A 26,742-nucleotide genomic window follows, 5' to 3' on the forward strand; every position below is an offset into this window, starting at 1 on the left:
ATGGGTAAATTCAAGAACAAATCTACTCTGTGTGCACACTAAAAGAATAATACATTGAGCAGGATTCCACAATTTATGTTGACATTTCCACAATTTATTTTCAGAACTCATATCTGTCAATTCAGAGAGACCAGTTGTCTCTATTCAAGGCACAGTAACATAACTCAGGCAACGATAACATAACATAATGCATGTGGTTGCTTCACACATATTTCCCTTTGTAGAAAAAAAAAAAGCAAATCATTTGAAACAAACTCATAACATGGTTTCAATCATGCCACTTCAGTCCAATATCATCTCAGAGAATCAAAACTTATGATGCAAAGTTTAATATCCGTAACGAGTCGAACTTTACAGCACTTGTATCATTTCTCTGACAGTAATATGTGAAGAGTGGATTTCCAAAGGAAAATTATCAAGGCAATGAAAGAAAAATTACAGCAAAATATTAGATTGGTCTTCACGTGTGGTGTATATCAAAAGTAGATGTCGTGAGTGCCAGCACTAAACAACACCACTATAAACAAAACAAACATAAATATTTAACTCTCATTCTGTGATTAACAAAAAGTTTTACATAGAAAATTGTGAAAAATACAAACATATTCATTTCCATGTGTCAAAGGCCTTTTTACAACAAATGCATCTGGACTTCTGTTTGCTTTTATTTTACAACATGCACTACAGACAGTGCAAATACCAGTGACATACTCACAGTAAGCTATATACAGAACGTGAGTTGTGCATTCAATCTGTTAGTTTGTCCTCTCTCCCGATGCAGTACAGTGCTCATGAATGCAAGAGTGAATGTGCACTGAATGGCCAGCTGACACTCACTGAATGCTGTGTGAACACACATTGAATGCATTCATTGAATGCACTGTGAACACATTGAATGCATTATGAACACATATTGAATGCACTGTGAACACAAATGAATGCATTGTGTACACACACACTGAATGCATGGCATACACATACAGACTGCAGTGAACACACAATGTCTGCAGTGAGCACATAGTGAATGCACAGTGAATGCATGGTGAGTGCATGACACATACACCCTATTCTGTGACATGAACATGTACATACAAGTTGATTCTCCACCACTCACTAATATCAAAGGCAATGCATATTATCAATCTTCTCTCTCTCTCCACACACACACACACACACACACACACACACACACACAATTTCTCTCTATGTATTCTTCTGTTTTATACAATGAAGCACAAATTGCACACTCATTAAAACATACATGTACAAACAAGTTAACACACTCAATCACGCATACATACAACAGGCTTGCAAAGTTTCTCTGTACAGAAAATTGTAAGTACAAATATAAAAAATGTGTTTTTCTGAATGTCGCCTGTACTAAAAACTATCCATGTCGTAACTCTCTCTCTCAGTACATTTCTAGAAGGCAATATTTTCTCAAAACTATATCAAGGCACAAACAACGTGAAGACAACAAACGACCCTACGATGCATCTGCAAGCCAAATGGGGGAGGTACCTCCCCATGAATGCATCCATGCGAGTTTGCCATCCAAAAAGCAAAGGCATAAACTAGCAGCTTACAATAATAGGGTTGGGTTCTGCCAACGCTTTCCCCATCCCTTTGACTTCTCAGTCTGAATTCAAACATATCTTCTCTCAGACAATCTGCATGTTTGTTGCATACATCTTGCCTCGCTCTGAATCGCTTAAAATGCAGGTAAGAAAAGCACAAAATAGAAAAGGATGTTGCACAGCGCCCAAATTGTAAAAAAATCAAACGAGACACTCTTTATACAAAACTACTCTGAAGGAATGATATGACATAGCACCTTTCGTCTGCCATGAGACATTGTCAGACATCATCAGACATTTTATCTGACAAGTATGGACAATAAATGGAATTGTATTCTTTGTATCTTTTGGACATTGATACGTTGTATGTATGAGCACCAAAGGAATTTGTCCTGTGAGATGACACATTATCGTATGGAGTTACATGTCGCTCCTGCAGGAATGTAAACTACACATCATTTTAAACAACGACAAAACAAAAAAAAATTATCAGAAAGTGGAATGTGTGTTTCGATGGATAAAGACTGACTGTTTGTAGAGGAATTTTTCCTTCATATTAGATAAGTGGCGGCAAGTTTTTCACATTCTTTTGAAAAATTCAAATGGAACTGTATCCCTGTTAAATGAAAGCCTTATGAGCATACCAATTCGAACCGAGACAAACATTCCTTTCTGGTTGAAAATGAAAATTATCTGACACATTCGCATTTGTAACACTGTAATAAATCTTAAAATCAATATTTTGTTGTTGTAGTTGTCAGGACTGAAAAACAAAATGAATCAACTATTCGCATATCCTTGAATCTGGACACTACTTCTGCACAAGCGTAAATACATACAAAGACAATAGTTCTGTTTTTCAGCCTTTCTTTACAACACAGGAAGTGCTTAGGACTTTATCATCTAAAATAGTACATGTTCATTTAAAAAACAGGAGAGAACTGCTAAATCCACCATGTCAAGCCAGCTGACATTAGCATCAATCTTTTTTTTTTAGCTTAATGTACAAAAGCATGCATCAGCACCTCTGTGTAAGTACATTCTAGACAAACTCTGGACATCCAACTACCAAGTTTTTCCTGTCTTTTCATCGTAAAACAGTCTTAAAACATGTTTAAAAAACTACTAGGAGGTGCTTGGCGAGTATCGCTAGAACGCGGTGCCCTCCTCTCTCGACATTTTTGGACGAAAAAGCACTGCATGTGCAAAAATACATAATTTTCCATCTTGTTGTGTGGTGAATGGTACGTGTACAACAGACAGTTTTGAATTCGCTCTTACCAAGGTAATCTTTAGCTGTGCGAAGCATGAATTCCACAGTGAGTGCCTCTATTCTCCTCATTATGGCAGGAGATACAAACATCTACAGATCACACTCCGCTGACCACATCCCAATCTTATGCAATCAACAGGCGATTTACACTGGACGAGATGTCACCGCTTGCACGATCTAGCACTAAACTCACAGGTTTCTCACGCATACCACGTTCAGTGACGGAGTCATAGCGGTCCTGTCGGTGGCACGGCGGAGAAACCTGCCAGCACAAGCATGAAAACCAAGTCTCGTGTGAAAAGGTAGGTAGAGGCAAGCAGTTCGTGTGATTCAAGAAAGTCTTTCCATCTCTGCGGCAACGCTTATCAGTCATCGTCCCGCGCGGGGCTGACTCCGACCATCTCGTGGAGCTCCTCCGGCGAGTACCCCAGCAGGCTCTGCAGGTCGCAGACGAAGCGGTAGACGTACCGCTTGCCCGCCGTCTTGTGGATGATATTCTTGTCGTAGTAATAGCGCAGGCCACGGCTGAGCTTCTCGTAGTTCATCTTGGGCTTGTTCTTCCGCTTGCCCCACCTCCGGGCCACCTCGTCCGGGTCGGACAGCTTGAACTCCCAACCGTCCCCGGTCCAGCTGATGATGTGTTGGCAGGTCTTGTCTGTCAGCAACTCCAACAGAAACTGCCACAGCTGGATCGGTCCACTTCCTGTAGGAGGTAAACCAAAACAACAACAATGCACTGGTCAGTGAGGTGACCAATGGACACTGGTCTCAGTGCTAGAAAGATCGGAATTAGGTCCACCCAGTGATCATAGTGAGTGGCTATTAACAACAAAGAAGAATGCCTGCCTTGCAAACATTTATGTCTGCAACAAGCATTTAAAAACTTTTAACCAATATTTGTGGGGGTGCCAAAAAAAACAAACAACCCAAAACAAAACATAGAAGGATGAAGAGTACAACTTAGTAAGCATATTCACATCAAGCACAAAAATCACTTCTTCCATTTTTGAACCTGTCAATCATGCAATACAAGTCTAGCTTTTCACAAACCTTACTGCATATGAGGAATGCATACTTAATACATGTATCTGGAAGCCAAGCAACAAAGCATGAAGTGACCGTTTCTATTGCATATATCACTCTACTGCAGAACAGATTCCATTGTAAAAAGTATGTGCACGAATATAATGGTAGAGGTGTATCAAGAAATTATATCCCACAGATATACACATGTAGGCCGTCAAGTCAATGACTTGAAGTGACATTCCAGCGACCCTACAGTCCTTCAATAACAATGCAGTCTCGTCACACCAGGAAAGCACACAGATGTAACACTTCAGAAGTCACTATGGTAGCGCAAAAGAATTAAAACTTGGCACGTTTCTGTCTAGTTTTCATTGTCATCTTGTTTCTCCTTGTTTAATAAGAGATGAAGGGGACATCTGAGAGTCACCTAGGTAAATGACACACAAGTTCATTACACAGCTAGAGAGGCGACAAGTAAGACCTGAATGCACTTTGCCATGGGAAATTGCACTCGCGGGCGCCGCCGAACGCACCTATCTTTAAAGAAAGAGGGTGCGGTTGACTGAATCTACGGTTCCAGACAAGAGGAAAGATAGCTCGCAGACCCGGTCCCGCATGAGCGCGTACGATAAACAATAACAAACGACATGAATGGCTTCGTAATTGTCACACATCGCGTCAGACAGCATTGAATATGATGCTAGCAATACCAAAATATTTAGGAAATGAGCAGAAAACCACAACAATCCTCCCCTACCTCCATCAAATCACTGAGAATGATAAAACAAAAAATCTCATGTTTGAACGAACAGGGGGTCAATCCAGGCCCTCCGTGTGGAATCCTCTGGAAAACTTTTGGTGATAACAATGTATCTCCACACTAGCTATTCAAGTGTTTGTCATAAATTACTAATTACGCAGCAAAAAAGAATGTATATTTCCCAACACAAAGAATTAGTGGACCAAAAATTATCACACACAACATAATGAATATCTTTATTCTACAAAGCTACTAACAAGAGAATTCCTATTTCAGCTATTATAACATCGTTTCATAACAAACTGTGGTGGTAACCTATTGGGTTCAACAACGTGAAATATTATGCTTTACCGGGTATTTGCAATGCAAAATTAAAATACTGGTGGGGATCTGAAGCAGTGATTGCCAATTTGAGGATGCCTTGTATCTAATGCTGATGTTGGCTGAAATAGAGGCATGCCCAATGCACACGCTGTCCTTTGAAAGAGGAAAATATGTTACTTTGGATTATTTACCAACAAACTTTCACACTTTTTCTCAGATTTCACAAACACTTCTGCTAAACTTTTGTTACTCTCTTCCTTAGATTTCAACCATTCTGATCCAGACAGCTTTCCCATCAATCATAAAAAGTTTCCTCAGACAGTCTCCCATAAAAAAGAAAGGTATTTGATAATTATCTGGTCTTGTGATAATTCAGCAGCACTGAAAAGGCCCAGAACGCATGCACGAACCGGTGTGACACAATGGTCTCGTATCTGAAAAGCTCAGCGGCAGCTAATTGGCAAGCCTCATTGTCAAGTGCGCCACCAGGCATGTCGAGGCCGGAGTCGCCACGGTGGCTGGGTTGGCCCCGGCCTGTCCTTCAACTCAAACCACAATCATCTCTCAGCAGCTATGGCTTCGTCTTGACAATGGCATGAGGTGTTACAAATATTATTGCCAGAAGTCTGTTTTGATTCTATCAATCTGCTCATTTACAACAGTCCCCCCACACACATACATCAAAGTTGGCTCAGTTTATTATAGATCTGTTTTGACCAAAATTCTAGCGATTATTACATAAACTCTCCGCAATCTTAATTGAATTGAGATTAATGTTGCCTTCAAAAATCTAAAATAAACACACACATTTTCTTAATTAGAAATGCCTGGCAATTAAGAAAATACCCTCATATAAAGAGACAACTTTAGCATAAACTCATTTGAAAGTTTAATTGAATATCATTTGCAGTGCTGCATTCTAAAAGTGTCTGCTATTAAAGGGAAGTGTAGTGATGAAGGTTACACACAATTTTGCAGGTTTTGTAGTGTTCATCAAATCATCTTGTTGAAATGAAATATTGGATGAAATTTCAACCTATTTCAGCACTTGAATATTTGCTTCTTCAAGACACAGAGTGTGGGAATTACACAACCATCTAGGCATTAAGAACGTGAAAATATTTGGGCGATGACAACATTATTTAGTGTGTTTTTGGTTGCATCATCTCACAGGTACAATGTACCAGGTAGTACTGTTCATGCATGGGGTTCAGGGGAGAGGGGGGTGGGGGAACAGCGAAGAATAAAGCCTTGTGTGCATTGTGAGGGGTAAGATGCAACAACACAAACATGGCACAAACAGGGATAGACGACTGTCCATGCTGAATTAACTGACGCAAAGGCTTGCTTGGAAGTTCGCCATGTCAGCAGGTAATAATGCCTCTGTCGAAATTGGCGGACTCCTCATTGGCTGACAGAAACTTTCACAGACATACTGGCATTTAATGGCAGCCAAGCTCGCCCCTTAGAAAATGTTGAGCCCTCTACAATGGCACTGTGTCAATCTGCTGCGCTTGAAACAAAGAACATGAATGCAGGCCGAAAGAGAAGGTAAATTAGGCAGATGGATTTGCCTTTACGTCATCACGGCAGGCATTCATGTTCCCGGCAGAGTTTGTTTTCTTCTTTTTCATAATGATGACATCATGATGAGGTGCCAATGAGCTTCATTGGAAAGGATCTGAGAGTCTCTTCAACCAGTACGCCACCAAGGCGAGACATTGCCAAAACAATGCCCTTTAGATGAGATAAGTATCTAATACACTTGCACAGATGAATAAATCATACCTATCCCCTCTTAAGACAATTAAAATGATTTTAAACAAAACAACAAAGAGTGGGACACATTGGAGGAATGGTCTTACCGGAGTAGCCCGCCAGCACAGCGGCCGGGATTACGGGGTTTGACGAGACGTCCCCAGCAAGGGGCGAGTCTGACCGCGAGGCCCCGCTGATGCTACTCAGATCGGAGCTAGTACAACTGTCAGACAGGGAACGTGGGACTTGTTGGTAAGGGGCGGGGCTGGGCTGGTGCCCCTCATAGGTCTCAAAGGGGGTGAACTGGTTGCCTACATGAGAAAGAGAACAAAAAAAGGGATCAGGAATTAGAAAAAGCAATGAAAGGGTGAAAACTGATCCTACAGATCAAACAAAATGTCAATGAAGGAATGAGGTTGATGCAAGCAAACAGAAATAAATTCAAAGAGGTGAAAGTCAATGCAAATGAAAAGAACTAAAAAAGCAGCAAAGCAGACAACCATCTCATAATACTACATAATATTGCAAAATGTGTGAAGACACTTTAAGTATGTCCTCTGTAACAAGATAACACTCCAATTGCCAGGGAGGACGAATATAATGGTTGCATTTTGTGATCATTTGAGAAAATGACCAGTTTAATCAGTGCCTTGATTGCATATTCTGGTGTTCACCACTTCTCACTCCAGAAAGAATTCTGTACGCGGTGGACCAAAATCACCAATGTTACGCCTCTTGCCATGGAATACTTTCCAAGACTACTTAGTAACTCTTCAAAATTAGCCAACTAATTCAAATGTACCTGCCATCATACGCCCTTGAGTTTTGTTTGTACTAATGTAGTCGACAAAGTTTCACTTGGGGGTTGGTGTCTATAACAAAGCATTTAATCGTGTTTTTTAGGGGCTGGCATTTGCCATAAATTCATTCCTGCTAAAAACCTACACTTACTTAACTCTTCTGCGATGTTTTCTTTCTCAAGATAATAGCATAGTAACAGAGAAACAGCACATTCTTTTTTGAGCGGTCTAAACTCCGGCTCTCAACAAGTACTTTAAGCTGTGTCATGTTATGTTTGTGTGCTACTGCACCCCAGCGACCTGCTGTCTGTTGTTTTCCATCCACCAAGGATCATACTATATTTGGTTCTTTGCCAGTGCGGCACATCTCTTCTCTCTCTCTGCTTAAAGGCAGTAATCGCGTCTAGCGCCAGATGGATTCTAATGTTTGCGTTCACGTGGAAGGTCATAGGGCTTTAAATTTAGATCACAGGATATACAGCGAGTTTTCACACTCTGAACGGGAGAAGAGACTCGCTCCAAGTTCAGAGTACCATTTCCTACTTCTCCCAGACTCTGTGACTCTTAGTCTTTCCACATGAAGCTTCCAGGCACGAGTAGTTGGATTACATACTGCTTGATGCTAGCAGCTGCTGCTCTTTCCAATGCACTAAGACAAGATTACACCATGCTTTAAGCAACAGAGTCATAATATAGTGGCACTTGAGTTCATGTTTTTATGTTTCATCACAATAACAACAACTACTGATAAAGACAGCTATGGAGATCTTAATTTGAACTGTTAATTCATTACTGAATGCTGTAGGTCAGGATACTCTACGTGATAAGTGAATAGTTCTACTTTGCAGTGGTACTTGAAGTGTAGACAGCCACTCTGACATGTCCAAGGGGAAATCATAGATGCTTTTGAACATAGATGATTTTTTTGACAATTTGCCATATTTTGCATGAATCATTCACCTCCCTATATTCTCTGCAACAGTTTTCTATTGCTGACTTGTTACAAAAACATATTTTTCCATGAAAGTTGTTGTGATGCACAATATTGTTATTATTACTGTGATGGTTTTAAGTATACATACTTAATCTCTGGTTGTTTGTGCATTGTTGGACAATGAGCTCAGGGTGAGGGGGCAAAGCATTTCAAAGAGCGGCAGTAGAAGGGGGAGGGGGACATGAGCACTTCTAAGCCAGAGGTAAACAAGTCGGCTACACTCCCTGGAGTAGGATGACAGCAACTGGGTTGGGTTGGAGAGTGTATTAGTGTGTGTGTGTGGGGGGGGGGGGGGGGGGGGGGGGGGGGGGGGGAAGAGTGGCTGATAACCATACCAAATGGAAAAAACTCCCATCTTTTAGGCTATGATACATCCTTCAACGTTACAGCAATCAATGAGTGTCATTTTGTAAAAATATGCACACTGGTTTATAAAGTAACAATAAGATATCACAGTGGACCTGTCATCTGCACCTAGACAGAACCTGTCCATAAATATGATTTTTTTTTTTTTTTTTTTGGCCATTGCAGGAACTCAACCAACAGAATGGCCATATGTGAAATCCTTTTGAAGAAGGTGTAGCTTACTGTTTTCCCTCATTTACTTTCAAGAAAAAAAAAATCATCTTCTACTACTTGTATATTTCCAAAGAGTTTTCATGATAGAAAGAGCATTGACAAATGTCCAAAGAGAAAAACTTCAGGGCCATGTTTTATGAGGAGTTGTAATTGATAGTTGATTTCTATCATAAGTCTATGGCAGCCTGTGTGGTAAGGGAATTTATAATCAAGTATATCTTTTGATAAAACGTAGCCCTGATTTGTTATATTTAACAGTGAATGGTGAGTAGCAGCATTTGACTGCCATTGGAGATGTGATAGGACCATGTCTGGGGCATAGCACCTGCGATATGAAGGTTGTGTCATCATATGCGTTCCGCTGAGGAGTACTGTAAAAGAGGAAAATTTGGCAGCGTGGAAGTTTTCGCGCATTTTGCGCAAACCAGAAAGTAGCGCAAAAATCACATGCATATTTTCACATGTCATATGTTCCAGTAAATTATGTCCTGATTCCGCGGAATTAAAAACATGCGAAATTTATCTAACCCAGCCGAGCGCGAAAAATTAATCATGCAAAAATATCCACTTTTACAGTATCTCATCCTGCCCGGGGAGGACAGGAGCATCCTCCTCGCCCGTCTCACGTGATGCCATGCTGCCTGAAGAAGATGGCAGCCGAATTCCATCAGAGCGTGCCCGCTTCTCAAAGCCTTCACAAACAGGAATTAATTGATCAATGTCATCTCTGGCTGTTTGCCCTCCTCCTGTCCGTACCGAATCAAACTTTCTTCTACATTTGGACACAAGCTGCTCCCATCCCCCCCCCCCCACCAACCCAAATATACATTGGGCTTCTGTACGCATTACTCACTACAGAAGAGCTGCTGTAGGAAACGAGTCCTGCATGCAGATTGGAACGGGAAGCCAGGAAAAGGCGCAGCGGGGCTCAGGAAGTGCCCTGCAGCAAACGCCTCGCACGTCACTTCCTCCGTCCGCCCTTATATGGGCAAAAGTCGGTGGTGAATGAACGATGTTGACAACATTCAACTCATCACTTCGGCTCTGTTTCCATGCCCCCCCCCCCCCCTTCCCTCCTTCCCTGCCATCTTTGAAGTTCATGAAGGAGTTTAGCATTGGAGATTGCTTTGGTAACCCATGGCTGACAAACGGGGATTTAGCATTTCTGGGTTGTTTTATTCGTGGGGCTTTCCTGTACGCGGCTCACGGAGAGGAACTTGTTAATTACGCCTTGGAAATCTGTTGCTTATTCTCTATTTATAGCCGTGCTGGGGCTTAACATGGCTGGTGCAATTTGTAGGGACGGCTTCGGAGTTAAATTTGGGGGATTGGGGAGGGTGAAGTAGGACCAGCGTGAGCTAAAACCATGTCTGACAAACATGGGATGACAAATACACAGACTGGGATGATGCTATGGTTCCACGCGCAGCACTCCTCAACTGCTACATGCACACATACCGATACGCTATGTGATACCAATGGTGAATGAACAGTTCGCTCTCTACCTGGCCACAGTGTTCCAAACCCTAACACGCAAACATTAAGGAGTGCTAAAAATAAGCTTGGGGGCAAAGAGGTCTGCATGCTCTACTACATGGTAAACGTGATGACACTCCACTGGAATTTTTTTTTAATAGGAAATCAACCAAAGTCACCAGAGGGAAAAGGCATTTGTGGATACGGTCACACCCTGATTTAATTCCGATTGCGATGAGCAAGCCTGTTCTATCAATTTCCTTTGCCTGTTTTCCTGACTTTTTATAGCCCCATGGGATCTCCCTCTGCTCTAACACCAGTGGAAGGCCAATGTTCAAGACTGCCTGATACCATATACTACAACGCACTGATTCTATTACCAAAAGACAATGCAAAGGGATGCCCCATAGTCACATACCCTGTGAAAAACAATGCCAGGATTCACAAGTGCTTTGTGCACTTGATGTTCTGTATGCCAAAGGGTAGTCCAAGGTGGCCCATCTCATAAACGTGACTACCAGTACTCAGTTAGATGTTAACTCTACCTTGCAGGCATGCCAGTAGATGGGGATGATTGCAAGGTGCGATTTCTGCAGTCTCTACCACTTTTGTGCTACTGATTAGATGTCAACGCATGCATGCATTGGTCCATAACATGTAAGTGGGAAGATTATCAAGTAGTAGAGCAAAGATCAGGGACTATATGGATCCATGTCTCAGCTGAAGCCCGGACGGAGGGCACGATCCGGAAGAGTGACCGTAAATGGACCGCACACCATTCCTTCAACAGTCACCCACAAAGGAATACCAGTGCCATGAGCCCTGCTCTACTTTAATAATGCTAGCACTCTGTAAAGTTGACTAACTTTTGGTACTGCTATATTAATCACAAGTTAAGGATTGAGTGAGCCTCTACCAATCTTGTATGATTGTGGTACCAGTTCTCCTGATTTCAGCACTTACGGTGACAACAAACAAAATCGATTTCATCACAAACTGAAGAACAATTCTCGGTGTTCTGATGAAATTTTTTCCCAGTGATTACATCCAGAAGATAAATATGAATCGAATGAAAGCAATGCCACAAAAGCATCAGATTTCCAACGTAAAATTGAGCACAGAGTGTAAAGATGAGTCTTCAGAAGGCTTCGACAACTTGGGATGTCAGTGAGTCAACTGATGTGGTGTCCCAAGGGAACCTTGAAATAGCTGGCTTGGTCACGTAACCACGACGTCCCCAAAGTCTCCCCCCCCCCCCCCCATCACACTGGATGACTCTAAGAAAGTCAAACTGTGTAGGAAGCTTACTTGGTACTTACTTGCCTGATTCACTCAAATCTTTGCTGACGTGTCACTTTGATTTAACATGTATTGAAAAGAACCTCACCCAATTTGTCCTTGCAGAGAATTTTGTGAGAAAATTATGCCACCTTGTACAAACTATAAGACAGGTTGACACTAAGATGTTCTATCAACGATTTGGCAAAGTTGGACCAGTTTCAACTTTGGTCAGCTTTCTATGGATATATGGGGGGGTGGGGGTGGGGGTGAGGGCCCCATGGTGTTAGTGCTGCTAGAAGGTATGGGTTCACTCTCACCTTTGAATGTACTGTGGCCGCTAAAGTAAGGCATGGGTGGTTCGTACATGAGGGGGTTGTTGTAGCACTCGGGCGTTGGCGTTTCCAGGAAGTGCTGGTTGGAGTTGGGCGAGGACTCGAGGCTGTAGTAGTCCGAGCTGCTGCCCGTGTCCTCCTGCTTGATGTTGAGGATGTCCTCGGCGTTGAACTCATTGAGCGTCTGGAGGGACTCGGAGACCTGGTACATGCCATCGCTGAAGCCGGAGGACTGGGGGGCGGAGACTGGCACCGCTTGGGGCTGGTCTACAGAGAAACCTGGTGAGTGGGTGGAGTGGGATATATTTTTTGGTGAGTGAGCATTGATCATCTCATCTTAGAAATAAATACAACATGGATTACAAAAGCAAATAAACCCTATAGCTTATGAAAAGATGCTGCTGAAATTCACTTAAACAAGAAAAACCCAACCCAACAAAAATGGTAGAAACTTGAATAGTCTGCTGGTCTGTGTTTATCTGTCTGTCCGTCTGTCTGTGCTTTTGCATCAGGTATGACTTGAAAGCAAAAAGGAAAATGAAAATATCAATCAATTTCATTACTAGCATGGCACATCACAAAACTGGTAAGAACTGATTAGACTGGGATAGGCAGAGAGCCAGGTACGCCTTGTGTAGGCAGCAGAGGTTCAGATAACCAGTCAGTTTTCAAAACTCTCGAAAAGGAAATGTTACAAATATCTGTCGGGAGTGAGACACATTGGTGCAATCCTGTTCACTACATTTTCACATTTCAAAACACCAAGAGCCGCATGAGCCTCATCCATCCTCTCTTGGCTAAAATAATCCAGGTTCCTTTCCAGGAGCAGTCACATGCCTCACAACAGGCCGATAAGTCATCGTCTCACTCAAAAAATGATACCACTCTGTTGCCAAGCAACTGCATCACAAACTTCAGCTACAACGAACCCGATAAAGTGAGCCTCTGATATCTAAACGGCGGCAAACTTCTTTGGAAACGGAACTGACCAAAACTCCTTACTACAGGAAAGAGATTCCTAAGTTTCTCAAGTGGAAGTGTAACATACCGTAGTAACAATTAGGTGGATACATCCTGGGTTCTGGTCGGATGAACGGAAGAGACATTTGTTTGCATAAAATAAAGAAGCACAGGAAATCGGAAAACCAGGCAGCAGAGTTTATTGTTTCGGTCAGCAGGTACACTCGAGGGCTTTCATCTGACATGCAGTGAAAAGGTTTCTGTCACGTCCTGTCCAATATTTCACACATTGTAAGCGAACAATTCACACGCCAGATGATATGATAGCTGCACACAATATGATCGCGGCAGCCCCTTAACAAAAAGGCGTCGCGATAGCATCAAAAGAGACTCAATGACAGTATCTCAAGAGGCACTCCCACTGACTCCCAGTGGCTCTAAGGACCAGCACTTGACTAACTAGACCAGCTGTGCCGCGTAGCAGTCAGCAACAGTGGGGAGAACAGATAGAACGAATGTTTGGGAAACTTAACACTCTGGCCTGCAAAAACCACAGAGAGATAAATCAGAAAACACACACACACACACACACACACACACGAACACACCACAACACACCACACGAGGATTGTTTTATCATCCAGCTTGTTTTGTTCTTTTTTATGAATGAGGAAAGGCAGAGTACGCCCAGAGCGTGTGGCTGGGTGAAATGAATCTGTTATATCGGGTCTTCCCACTCTTCCTGTTTCTCGGCTTAACCTGGTCTGCAGACCAGAGGAATGAGCCTCTGACGTTCAGGAACTCCCAACTTCCTCTTCTTCACTGGTATCAATGCCTAGCTATCCCACCACCAAACAAAATATCCGCTCGTGACAAACACCTCTCGACTTTCCCTTTTTGACTACATGTAGTCCTTGAGTCTTATTTCGGGCATGTTTTCTCTTCCCTTTCCAAGGACCAACCGTGTTACGCAGCATGCTCAAAACGGACACGTTGTGATAAGGATGTATTCTTACACTCCATTAAAGATGATTTACACCAGAACAGAAATCTTGTAGCACAACAAATCCTCTGGAAAAAAAAACAATGCCCTCTCAAAACAGTGTGCTGGCTCAAATTGGAAATGCACAAAGGAGAAAACTTTTTTAGAGAAAGTCATAGAAAATAACAAGCATGAAACTACTGACCCCCTTCCCCATGTTTATTTGTTTTTTAACTGCTTCATCTCACGGGAAATAAATTTCACAACAAATCTTAAGTCTTAAACTTGTTTAAGCAGCAAACTGTATGGATTACAATAATCATTGGAGCCTAACTGGTTGTCTAAACCAACCAATGGTGTGCGCTTGTTTATTGATAGTCTTGAATGCCATTTTGCTTGGCATACGGAGATAAGTATACATATACTAAAATGTTGCAGTGCATAACACTGTTCACATGCACTAGATTTATATTCAAGAAACAGGTTTAATTCTGTGGACCATCTCAAGACGATCACTTTGAAACTGCCTTGTACATAATGTACAGTAGCAGAGTAATCAAAGTAACAATATGGTTATTAAGGGGTCACTGGGTTAGTAAGTACCCAGCTGGGAGTGAACCGCTGGCAAAACAACTCACACGCATCATGACCTGTGAGGGAACTACTATGTTTAAGTTGTGTAAAGTCTTTTCCTGACAAAAGGTTTTACTGAAGTGGTGGCACTTCTGACTACTGTCTTATCACATCCATCAAGGAAGTTCAACCAATGTCAGTTGAACAAACTTCCTGGAGAGGCGTTACGAGCCTATTTGGATCGAGCCAAGCTTCACGCCAATAACATTCCCCTTTTCGGGCTAGAAAGCACACTACCTCCTCGTATTTACCGACGCACGTCCGGTGCACTGTGTGTTGTGTGAAATGTTTCTCCTGAACAGGAGTCTTGTTAATAACGCATCACTGCACGGTTTCTGAATGATGTCAAAACTTGTTATCGTGTTAGCACTGAAATTCTATTTTGTGGTTTTTCAGTGATAAAACAAATAATTTGAGGAAAACAAATAATTTGAGAAAAACAAATATCTGGTTGCAGTTTCTTCTACTTTGTCACTTACGGAAAGAAAAAAAAAAAAACCCTCAGGCAGTATTGATCATGTGTATGATATAAATTTTCAACAGTAAACTACACTGATAACTATTTGTTAATTTTGTTGGTTGACAATGATATGGTCATAAGTATGTAAAAAACTTTGATATTTGAATATAGGTAAATTGAAAATGAAAATAATAATGATAATGATAACAAAACAAAATAAAGACATTAATAATAACACACTGATAATTATGATAATAGTTAACAATAATAATACACAAATATAGGTGGTGTATCAGTAATCATCTTCAAAATGGCAGTGTTGGAAACCAAGATGTGGCAATACTGCATATCAAAGAATAACAGATGTCAACACTAAATGCCACGTTTCCTTTGCAGAGCCTGCTGATATTTAGGACAGCATCCAGTATTGTGGACATTGGGAGCTCCATCATAGTGTTGTAGTCTTGAGATTAGGGATTGTCTTTAGTGATTAACCTGACCCTGTTGTTATCTTTCCCCTAAAATCTTTTTAGTGGGCAATCCGCAGGAGTCACATCCCTCTATGCCACCAGGAATAGCAGGCAGAAGATAAAAATACACCCGTAGTTTCCTCTTGTAGGTTTCAATGAGATAACACCCAATCGATTCTGACTACATTGCAAGAAGCAAACTTTCAGCTAGTAGCTATACATGGGATGCTCATTGGGAAGTTCATTTGCTTTTTCTTGCCTGATTATACTGTACATAACTTGTGTGCACATACATGGTGTACAGGGAGGGGTGCCAACCTCTGCCTATTAACAAATATACTAATGCAGTGTAACAACGCATTTTTACAGCTACAATCACATTTTGGCTTAGAAATGAGAAAATTGTTATCACTGTGCATGCTAAATGAAATTTTTAGGAAAAGACAGCCTTTTTTGCATTTAATGAAAATATTCTTCTCTTTTCAAGAATACAAATCATACTAAATATCATAGGAACATACTTGTTAAATGCTCTGCTAGTGCATTTAATTGAGCTTCTTAAGGATGAGCATCTTATTTAAAGATAATAACAAGTTTTGGTACCTCAAAAGCTTCCCTGAATTTCCTTGTCTTGGTTTGTGTTTCAGGTTAAAGTACGTTGTCTGTGAGAATTACTCGCCCCAAAGTGCTCTCATGTCTTAGTAATCATGCAATAATGGTTTCGTACCAGAGCCGACGCTGACCAGCGTCGATAAATATTGTACGAAACCACTGACTGCGACCAGCAGCGTGCAGCCCATTGTACGCATAGCTAACTGCGACCAGCAGCCCCATACGCATAACGCAATGGGGCTTCGCATTGTAGCATTCAGGATCATGACAGAATTAGTATCGCGGGTAAATGTCAACTTAAAATCCAAAAATTTCTTCGATTTGAAGACTTACCAATTAAGTTGAAGTATTGAAAACAGGCTTCGAACAACGTTTGTTTCTGCCAATAGTCCCTTTCTGTTCGAATTGATGACTGAATGTGACTCGGTCGAGAGGACCTTGGGAGAGCTACATACACTGGATACCATGGCCAGCGCATGCGCACACAAACATCTTATCCGTTCATGGATTTGAAATTTGTGTGCACAGATGTGTTCGCATGCACTGGCTGTAGTATTCAGTGTATTGTATGTAGCTCTCCTAAGGTCCTGTCGACCGAGTCACATTCAGTCATCAATTCGAACAGAAAGGGACTATAGGCAGAACCAAACGTTGCCCGAAGCCTGTTTTCAATACTTCAAGTTAATTGGTAAGTCTTCAAATTGAAGAATTTATGGGATTTTAAGTTGACATTTACCCTGCGATACTAAATCTGTCATGATCCTGAATGCTACAATGCGAAGCTCGATTACGCTATGCGTATGGGACTGCTGGTCGCTATGCGTATGGGGCTGCTGATCGCAGTTAATTGCATGATTACTAAGACATGAAAGCACTTTGGGGCGAGTAAGTCTCACAGTGTTAGTTATATGAAAGGTACTTTAACCTGAAACACAAACTAAGACAAGGAAATTCAAGGACACTTTTGAGGTACCAAAACTTTTTATTATCTTTAAACAATGCCCAATACCCTTCTAAAGTTTTTCCAAGTAACTTAAATATTTCCACTTGCTGACGGTAGGAAGCTACTTCTACTACTCCTAATCCTGCTCATTTTTCTACTGCTTTTAAATGCTACTGTTGATAAAAGTAGTGCATTGTTTATGCAACAGGTCAGAGCAAATTTGGCTTAAAAAATGAATGAAATAAGTTTGTATACCCATCATCAAACATCGTGTAATCAAACAAACGTAATAAAATAACAACCTTAATGGCATGCAGATAAAATGGCCTTCATGGTCATATGACAGCAACTTGCTTCAACAAATTTCTTATTTGTACTATGAAGACAGAGACAAACGTGTTTGTCAACGCTATATTTTTCAATTTGTTGGGAAAGATAGAGTTGTATGATCCTGGAGGACATTTAATACCAACATTATGTTTGATATATATATTGAACAAAACAGTGAAGACAACATTTCTTTCTGGAAAACTTGAAATTGATAGCAACTAAAGAACATTGCAGTAGTTGGTGGAAAGTTTGGTACAGTATTACATTGTGAAAACGATGAGTTGATGATGAAAAAGAACCATATCTTGGCCTGCATTTGTCTCTGATATGAGATGATGGGTTTCATACAGGGCAGGGTTACGCACTTGATCCAGCGTGTTTTGGCCAAAAGTCGTAAGGCAAGACATAAGACGGTCCCTGTCACGTGTTGTAAGTTACAGGAAATACTCATTAAGACGTCTAAAATTCTGCTAATCCGATATCACACTCTGCTCAGAAGCAGACTGTCTTTACTCGATGCGTTTGAAATGAGAGTGATGAAGATCGAGAAACAAGGTCATATCGCCATGGTTACTAAGTCTCGCAGTGCTACACTAGTTGCAAACTGTTATTGTAAGCAGTTTTAATTGCGCTGACATCGCTAATATGAATATCAGGGGGAGAAGCTCGGTAGCAATATTTCACAAATCTGAGTGCACTGCCCTTGCATTCCCTACGGCTTGGAGTAGGTCTCTTCTTTTCAAAGACATTTTACATCACTTCATAGTGCCATGGGAGGTATACTTCAAAACTGTACTATTCATGTCTTATTCCATTCCTTTGTGTTTACTTGGGACTAGTGAACACCTCAACCCTAGATGGCTTTTAAATAAGGACGATCCTCAATGTAGTCACTCTTGACAACAATTTGATTTCTATAGCACTGTCAGCTCTAATTATTATACTGCATTGTACATGACAGCTTCTATAGATTGAATGTATCTTATTTATCAAAGTCAGCACAGGAAAGTAGATGAAACTGTCTGTATCTGAGATTTTGAGTTTTGACTAAATTGAGTCAGTAATGAGTCTACCTTACACGAACAAAAATATTGCTAGTGATCCATGGGTCTCTTTCATGCTTGCTTTAGATTATGATATGAGTTTGTAGATAAAATGTAAGTAATCTCCTTGAATGACATTTTGTTCAAGGAAGTTGTCTAATCTTGGCAATTAGGAAAAAGCTTACAAACAATATTATACTGTAAAAGTGGAAATTTTTGCGGTGTTGAAATTTTCGCGCATTTCGCACAACCAGAAACTAGCGCGAAAATAAAACCCCGCTAATATTTTTGCTTGCCATATGTTCCTGTGCGTGACGTCTTGATTCCGCGGAATTAAAATCATGTGAAACTCTTCTGACCCGGCCAAGCGCAAAAAATTAGTCGTGCGAAAATATCCACTTTTACAGTAGTTAGAACAGCCATGAACTCTTGATAAATTTGACGGGTGGATCCAAAAATCTCCATATACCTACAAACATAGGTCTTTGTACTAGTTTTAAGGCAACCAAAGCTACATTCTCCCAAAGATATCTATTTCTTGACATGCACAACGATGGTTAATAATCATAAGCACATTACAAGTTTTCTGTCTATTGCCGTACGAAGTTGCCTCGGTTTGGCATACAAGGGTTTGCATGGAGTAAGTAAAAACTAAAAATTTTACCCAGGAAAAGAAGTAAAAGCGGAAAAGCATGCACATAGATTGGTTTGACTTGCATCAGCCTAGCGACGTGCACCATGCCACTCTTAGATACCTTGTGCTAAGAAGTCATCCAGTCTCGGCATACAGGAGGTCGTGTTGAGATAGCCCGAACTGACAGTCTCCAGCTTAATCGACTGCGGCGATGAAGAGACGGGGGCGGCCGAAGTGGTGGTTGTGGTGGTCGTCGCCGCTGGCTGTGTGGAGGCTGGAGACTGGGCTGGAATGTTGGACGGGTCGCATTCTGTGTGCAAGGAGAGGGTGGAGGGGAGGATGTCACCATTAATACACATCGGCCAGATTCCAGGGCTCAATGTTTGGAAAAAAAACGAACACCTGAGTTCTTCAAAGTGGCAGAGGGAAGTCAAGACATGCATCTCATTACCACTGTGTTCTCTGACAAACTTTCGGTTATATCATCCGCTTGCAGTGAATTAAAGTTTGATTTCCCTTTCCTTGTTGCCTATAAACTAACTACAAACAGATTTGGTGCAATAACAATCATTATTTTGATGCATTGTCATTAACAAGCAAAACTAAATAAAATTTTGATAAAATAAATTTGTAACTGTGTTCTTATATATATATATACAGTTTGTATATATTTTTTAAAGATACAATTGACTCAACTTCACAAACAGATCTCATAAGAAAGTAGAAGGCACTCCGAAATCAAACATGTACACCAAGCTGCTCATTTCCACCCATATTGATGTCCACCATACATGTTTATTCTAGTCCTACTTTCAGACAGTGATCCGAATCACTGTCAAAAATTTAATCGTCTGCTCCTTGTGTCATTATCAACCTTTCCTGAAAATTCCATCCAAATCCGTTCATAACTTTATTTTGCAAACAGACAAACAAACCATGCTCCCTGAAAACTTGACTCTACCCTGATTGGCCGGTTTCAAAGGCAAAGCTCACCTTTCCTGAGCATGTCAATGTGTTCCCACAGGATGTCGCCCATGAAGGGGGGCGCTCTACTCAAGAAGTCGGTCTTCGGCAGGCTGCACAGGTCCCGCCCGCTGATGCGGAAGTTGGTGACGGACACGCCCTCCAGACTGAACTCCTTGATGGCCCAGAGAACCCAGGCGACCACCTGGCATTCCGTCCATTGTGAGGGATCTAGGGGGTGAAGGAAGGAAAGTACAGGCAACATCCGGATTTAAAAAAAAATCAACTCTTGAACTCAACCTCATCACACCCAAAGGTAGGAGTATCATGTAGAATAGGATGACATTTTACGACTGCTGATCTGAGAGGGCCAAAGGAAGACAACCCTAAAAAAGCAAGATGGTCTTCCAATGAAGATTTTCTCTTCTGACTATAAAATCAACAAACAGGGCAGAAGATCATAACTGCCAAATTAGTAAATGAGAATGAAGGATTAATGAAGAATAGATTGCTGTCCAAAATACTGGGTGATCTTGAGAAGCATATTCAGCTCTTCAATGTTGAGCTGATCAATGGCATGTCTGTATTTTTCAACTTTTAAAACTTTTCAACCAGAAAATTAGTAGCAAAGTGGGCAAAATCAAGTAAATTAGAGGTGAACTCGACAGGAAACTCTCATGTATAATTAGTCCTAATCATGGTCACAAAAAGAGATCCCACTTCGCAGTACATTGTGTCTTTGCCTTCTCAACATGCAGCTCGGTTACCGAGGCAACGCATCTTGGAAGGGTGGAGGGCTCTCTTCTCACCTTTAGGGATGCCAAGACGCTCCTGCTCCTTCTTAAAGCTGCTGAAGCTCTCTCTCAGGCAGGCATTCATGAGAGCGTTGGTGCCAGGGGTGGGTGGGGGCACTGCCGGGTGGAGGTCTGTAGGTGTGGAGGGGGGGGGGGGGAAGAGAAGTCAAACTTTAAAACTTTCTGAAGCATACCTTTAAATAGACCCATTTCGCTAGTATTTATACAATGCATTTTCATCACCAGCTTCATAGCACTGACAGTATTCACAAAGAGATGATTTTTTTTTTAAATTCCTACCATGATATGTATAACATCTTGCCAAACAAAGCAAATTATTACACTAATAATGAAAACAGTTAGGATGAAATACTGAAATCATATTGACAGAAAGTGAATTCTTAAAAGAAAAGAGAGATTTATGACATATCATGAGTACACATGTAGAATGGATTTCAGTGTGCATAAATGAAGTGAGTGTGACTGGCAGGTCCAACACTTAAGTTTGATCAGTTTTACTCTTCAAGTTAATGTTGTAAAATATTGTAGCACTCTGTTCAAACCCAAATACATGCATGAGCTATCTCTAATACTTCATGAATAGTTTTCGATCAGTACTGTGTGGTTTAAATGAAACAATACAGGATATCAGAGTGCAGATCTTCAGTGTTATATTGCATTCTCTCCAACAGTACTGTACTATTTGAATAACAATTTTAATAAGCTTTTTACTACATGTAGGTACAGTAACAGTCAATAAATAATGGTGATAATCATGCTACTGTATGCTCAGGTAAATAATTAAACTGAAAGTGACTTCACAGAAATACGGAATACAGTACTAAAGGGAGTGTAGATTGTACATCAGACACGTCAATCGCTATGTGTAGTATGTATGGACCAGGCAACCTTGTGGGAACTTGCTGCAGCTGATCACTGGAGTGATATTCGTGAGGTTAATCTCGAAGATTACAGCATGATCACAAACAGTGTCCCATTTGCAGCCTCCACACCACCCTGACTTTCTGTTTACTCCTCTCACACTGCAGGCGGCCGCAAAGTGAAGAGCGCCCAGCCCAGAAGGACATATTAATTAAAGCCCGGGTCAAAAATAAACCGCCAAACCTATGAACTGCCATCAGCCCCTGGGTTGAAAAAGCGACAATGGTTTTGTTGCGCATAATCATGTCGTAACATCTCTGAGGCTCTAAGGGGAGCTGACAATAGCTACGACGTTTCATCGTGTATGAGACGGTGAGTTTAGTAGCAAAAACAACATGGTGTACAGCTATCAACTGCAATTATCACGGCATGGACAGGTGGCTACACAACACACTGACTGACCCTCCACCCCACACATGAATACGCAGAACTGATAAATACATTTGTATGTTGCTTTACTCATGCATTAATGAGTAGACATCAAAAGTCAACATCCTTACACACAGTCATGGGGCATTAGGCCCATATCCCTGTGCTAGCCGATTCCACCACATTCAGAGAATATTGTCGACGATTTGAAGCAAACAGCTGTTTCATGCTTTATGTCATTGTAACTCCATGAAACAAAAAAAAAGTGTGCATTGTGAACTGGCATCGAACTCCCTGTTTACCTCTTCCACGCAGCCATGCTCTGGTTCAGAAAAAAAAAGGACAAAATATGAAAAGCAGATTAATACAAGACCAGGCCCCACTGATCTCCTAAGCCAGACAGTAAGACCAGATAGGCCCCGCCTCCTCATTGCCACGACAACAGGCTGAACCCAGGGCTCATCCCCACACATGCCAGGTCAATGCCCTCTGAGAGTGGTAACACCACTCAATGGCACAGCGCTGGTCCTTCTTACTGTAGTTTCCGCTCTGCACAGCTTTGTCTCTTTCGTGAAAGAGACAAAGCAGGGGAGGGCGCTTTATCGATTTTATCTTAAAATTCTATCCTCGCTGCATTCCACAGAGTGTCCACGGCAGGAATTTGCTGATTTGCATATCAAAGGGCTTTGACACAGATTTGGCAAACATCCTTCCTGTCTTTGACTCTCTATATCACCTTTCCATGTGAATATATTTGAATATCAGCAACCCTTGCTGGCAGGCTAGAAGTGGTAGAACCAATGGAATAATACTGCCAGAAAAAGAATGGTGAAGTCATAACAAAATAGACTACTACACAGGAAGGAAAATATATGCAGATGTGATGCAATGCATAGAATTTGGGTACTGAAAAAACCAGACAAGTAAAAACACAAACAGCCATGGGTGTCGTAAATATATTTTGAAAAAAAAAGAAGATATTGATCGGAGAATCTCATAATTTACAGAACGAAGTGACACACAAAGCTCTAAAGGATAAAGAATTGAAAAAAACGGCTTCAGGATGAAATATTCATACAATAAACAGAACGTCAGTATTCCACTGATTAATCACTGCCCTCCCACTGACAAAAAAGGTACCAAAATTTGAATGTATCACAATTTCCAACCCCAATCAAATGTGGGGGTATTTGATTGAATGACAATGGTGTCTTTACCCACCCTATTGACAAGCTGGAGAGATGGACGATTTCCTTTCATAGCTCACAACAACACCTAGCATCCTCAGAGACGAAAAGCTTCCTAAAAAAAAGCGTGATAATCAGCGGGTGAACCCCCTTTTCGTACGAGGGTCACGAGGGTGCCCCCACTGCTGGAAAACCTTAAAACCACAATCCGGAAGCTGGGGCGGGGCCGACGAAGTCCCTATTCACTGGCAGCCCCAGGAGCGATGATGATGGCTTTCTTTAGTTACTGACACACTATAACCAGTTTGCAACATTTCAAAAATCTTTGCGGCCCAGTCTTCATCATCAGACCCGCTGAAAACAAATACAAGTTTGCTCAGAACTTGGGCAAAGTCAGACTAAATAAGAAGAATCACCATGACACAAGTCATCCTTTTGGGCAAACTTACTTTGCTGGGTAAGAATCAAACTTACTCCAGTAAAGGATTAGAAGTAAAAAAAAATAAAAATTGAGGCATTATTTCTCCCCTTACATTTACAAATTATCTCACTGGAATTATTTCTTCTACAGATATTTTACTGAAGACTTATCACAGACACTGTGAAAATGAACTATGAACCAGAGTAAATCTTGATAAATCATCAAAATGTATGGACTCCAAACCTCCCCTGCGAGGATATGGTTTTTGATCAACAGATGATGACATCTCTCGAATAGCATTCATCCTCTGGTTAGTGCACATGGAGACAAAATATACTTCTCTTGAATTGTCTGAATGATGTTTGACTCCCACTGCACAAAAAGTCTAAGGTGTACTAACCTGAACAGTCGCTGCTGCATCAACTCATGTAGCTACTTAAAGTAGGGTTTGCTCAATTGCAGAAAGTGCAGAAAAATCAATCAAAGAAATGCTTTCAAATGCTGCATTGCACTGGTGATATTCCATAAATGAGAAGTGTTTCCTTTTCCCCTCGCCTGTGGTATCTTCTCTGCTTGTATGCTAGGTCTTGTCAGCAGACTAAAACCATAGTACTGCTTGTTTGTCTTATTAATGCCATTGCACCAAACAGAGCAATAATTTCCACTGGCTTCTCTTCTCTCTCTTTCAGTCAAAAAACCGTTTGACCCCGGTCAGAAGTTGTCTCCCCCCAACACTGCGCTTGGATGGTCATGTGAGCATCTAATTGGGACAGGACCCCTTTGGTACCCATCAATCATCTCTTGTCCCCCATTCTTTGGAGTTTTGGGAGTTAATAACCCCCTCATTTGATACAAGCAAACCACAATGGTTGGTATAAAACCTGTTTATGAAAATTGGTGGGTTACATCCCCGCCCTCATTAAAAAGGAAGAGAGCGAAAGACGAAAGCTATCACAGATCAGCAGGCCTGGAAAAAGAGTGCAGCGGTCCTTAGTGAGCGTCAAACAGGACGCATTCATCTTCAACCGAGCAATCCGGTCGTTTCGTAGTTTATGGGTTTATTTCAGCGCAGCGGGCGGAAGGAATCTGTGTAGTGTTCGCATACATCACGTGATTAAAATTGTGGTCATTATGTAACCTCTGATTTTAATGAAAATGCAATCAAAGAGATTATACTAAAAAGAGAAAGAAACGTCAGGAATACTTCTATCTACTAGCACTAGGAATAGGAGTACTTGTAAAACGGAACAACAATTTGTGAATTTTTACTATGAAATCATGCTTGAGTAAAATTTGGGTAGAAATGAGATCTGTCAGAAAGTCTCACATTTATAGGATTCAGAAAATCTTGAGCTAATATGTGTTATTCCATCGGAATAATCAATCTGTTTGGTGTATGCATATCTGCATAGGATAATAAGAGATTAAAAATAATATAACAACCTTTGGCATCAAACTAATCTGAGAAGTTTTGGTGACTTAACATTAATATACATGGAGTCAAAAAGCCAAAGAATCAAGAAGTAATTTACCAAACACTGTATTGATACAATGCGATTCTGCCATACATTAATTGTACACACACACACACACACACACAAACCCCAACTTTGGATAATATCAAAGTCATTTTGTTATTAATGTGCAATAAATAGGAGCGAATTATACCGATGTCTTGCTCAAAGATATGTCTTTCCTACATTTTCTTCAAATGAAATTCTTTAGTTTAATAAAAATTTATTCAAACTTTGGATTTGTATGTCTGTTTTCTCTAACGTTTTTGCTACATTTACATATTAAATTTCTATGACGTATGCGTAAACTTCATACCTTGCAATGTTTCTCATGTTTATTCGAGAATAACTATGGCTTTAAATGGCTCATTAAAAAAGTGGTAAAATAAAATTAATGTGAATGACCATCATTAACATTTTAGATATGATCCATGGTTTAACATACACATACGGATCACACCTGATTGTGTACACTCATAAAATACATGTACATTATATGCCTGTAGTGTACAGAGCATATCCAACACAGACTGTGTAATCCTGCTAGTCACCTGTAGAAACTGCACGCACCGAGGTTATGGTAAACCTTGGCATTTTGACAAAAAAGAGTTGGCGAAGACAGTCAGTTCACAACGACCGTGACTCAACAATGAGTTAGCAACGGGGCTCGGTATTTGAGCAGTTTCCAAAGTGACAAAAACAGCCACAAACCCTCGTGACAGTATCTGTCACAGCTTTCGCAAGCCACGGAAAACTACGAGTGAATTCGTCGGCTAGTGTATGTAGCAACCTACCTGGCCTCGTCTTCCTTCCTGAAATAACACTGTTAAAAAAAGAACCAGAAAATCACAAAATAATCACTACACCGCCTACCCTATACAGAGAGAGCTACGACCAGTTCAGTGACAGTATCAAAGCCACTTGGGCCAAAAAAGAAACAAAAACAAAACAAAACAAAGATCATTACATCTTCCAGGAAACATCCTAACAAGCCACACTGATCGCACGATTGTAATGTGGATGGTATGCCTACACCATCTTAATGGTTGTACAATAGAATATTACTGAATTCACTTTTGCTCAAGAGAAGTATGTCTTTGTGATTGCGCTAATGACTTTATGTTCCAAAGATCTGAGTCAGGCGGAGTACCACTACATAGATCTACTACAAACACTAATCCACTTTTAGCAGTCTTTCAACAATGTACACAACTTTCATCATAATGCTTTCCATACATGTATTTTTAAAAAAATTATTCATTCTGATTAACTTTCTCATTGTTCGGGTATGATAACACTTATTTC

At 41.0% G+C, this 26,742-nt stretch overlaps 1 protein-coding gene across 1 annotated transcript in view; it reads right to left on the reverse strand.

Annotated features, from left to right (window-relative positions):
* Window positions 1-379: 379 nt before the first annotated feature.
* LOC139727498 (protein C-ets-1-like) overlaps window positions 380-26,742 on the reverse strand; it is a 48,174-nt gene continuing 21,811 nt past the window's right edge. The window contains exons 4-9 of the mRNA XM_071638472.1: window positions 21,020-21,136; window positions 20,241-20,441; window positions 19,369-19,557; window positions 12,166-12,459; window positions 6,826-7,029; window positions 380-3,553 (exon numbers count right to left, since the gene is read on the reverse strand). Coding sequence (XP_071494573.1) covers window positions 3,216-3,553; window positions 6,826-7,029; window positions 12,166-12,459; window positions 19,369-19,557; window positions 20,241-20,441; window positions 21,020-21,136 — 1,343 coding nt within the window. The 3' untranslated portion in view covers window positions 380-3,215. The remainder of the gene's footprint in view (window positions 3,554-6,825; window positions 7,030-12,165; window positions 12,460-19,368; window positions 19,558-20,240; window positions 20,442-21,019; window positions 21,137-26,742) is intronic.

Source organism: Diadema antillarum, unplaced genomic scaffold (genome assembly GCF_040938485.1).
Source record: "Diadema antillarum isolate AM-2024a unplaced genomic scaffold, OU_Dant_1.0 seq00000134_RagTag, whole genome shotgun sequence".
Classification (NCBI taxonomy): domain Eukaryota; kingdom Metazoa; phylum Echinodermata; class Echinoidea; order Diadematoida; family Diadematidae; genus Diadema; species Diadema antillarum.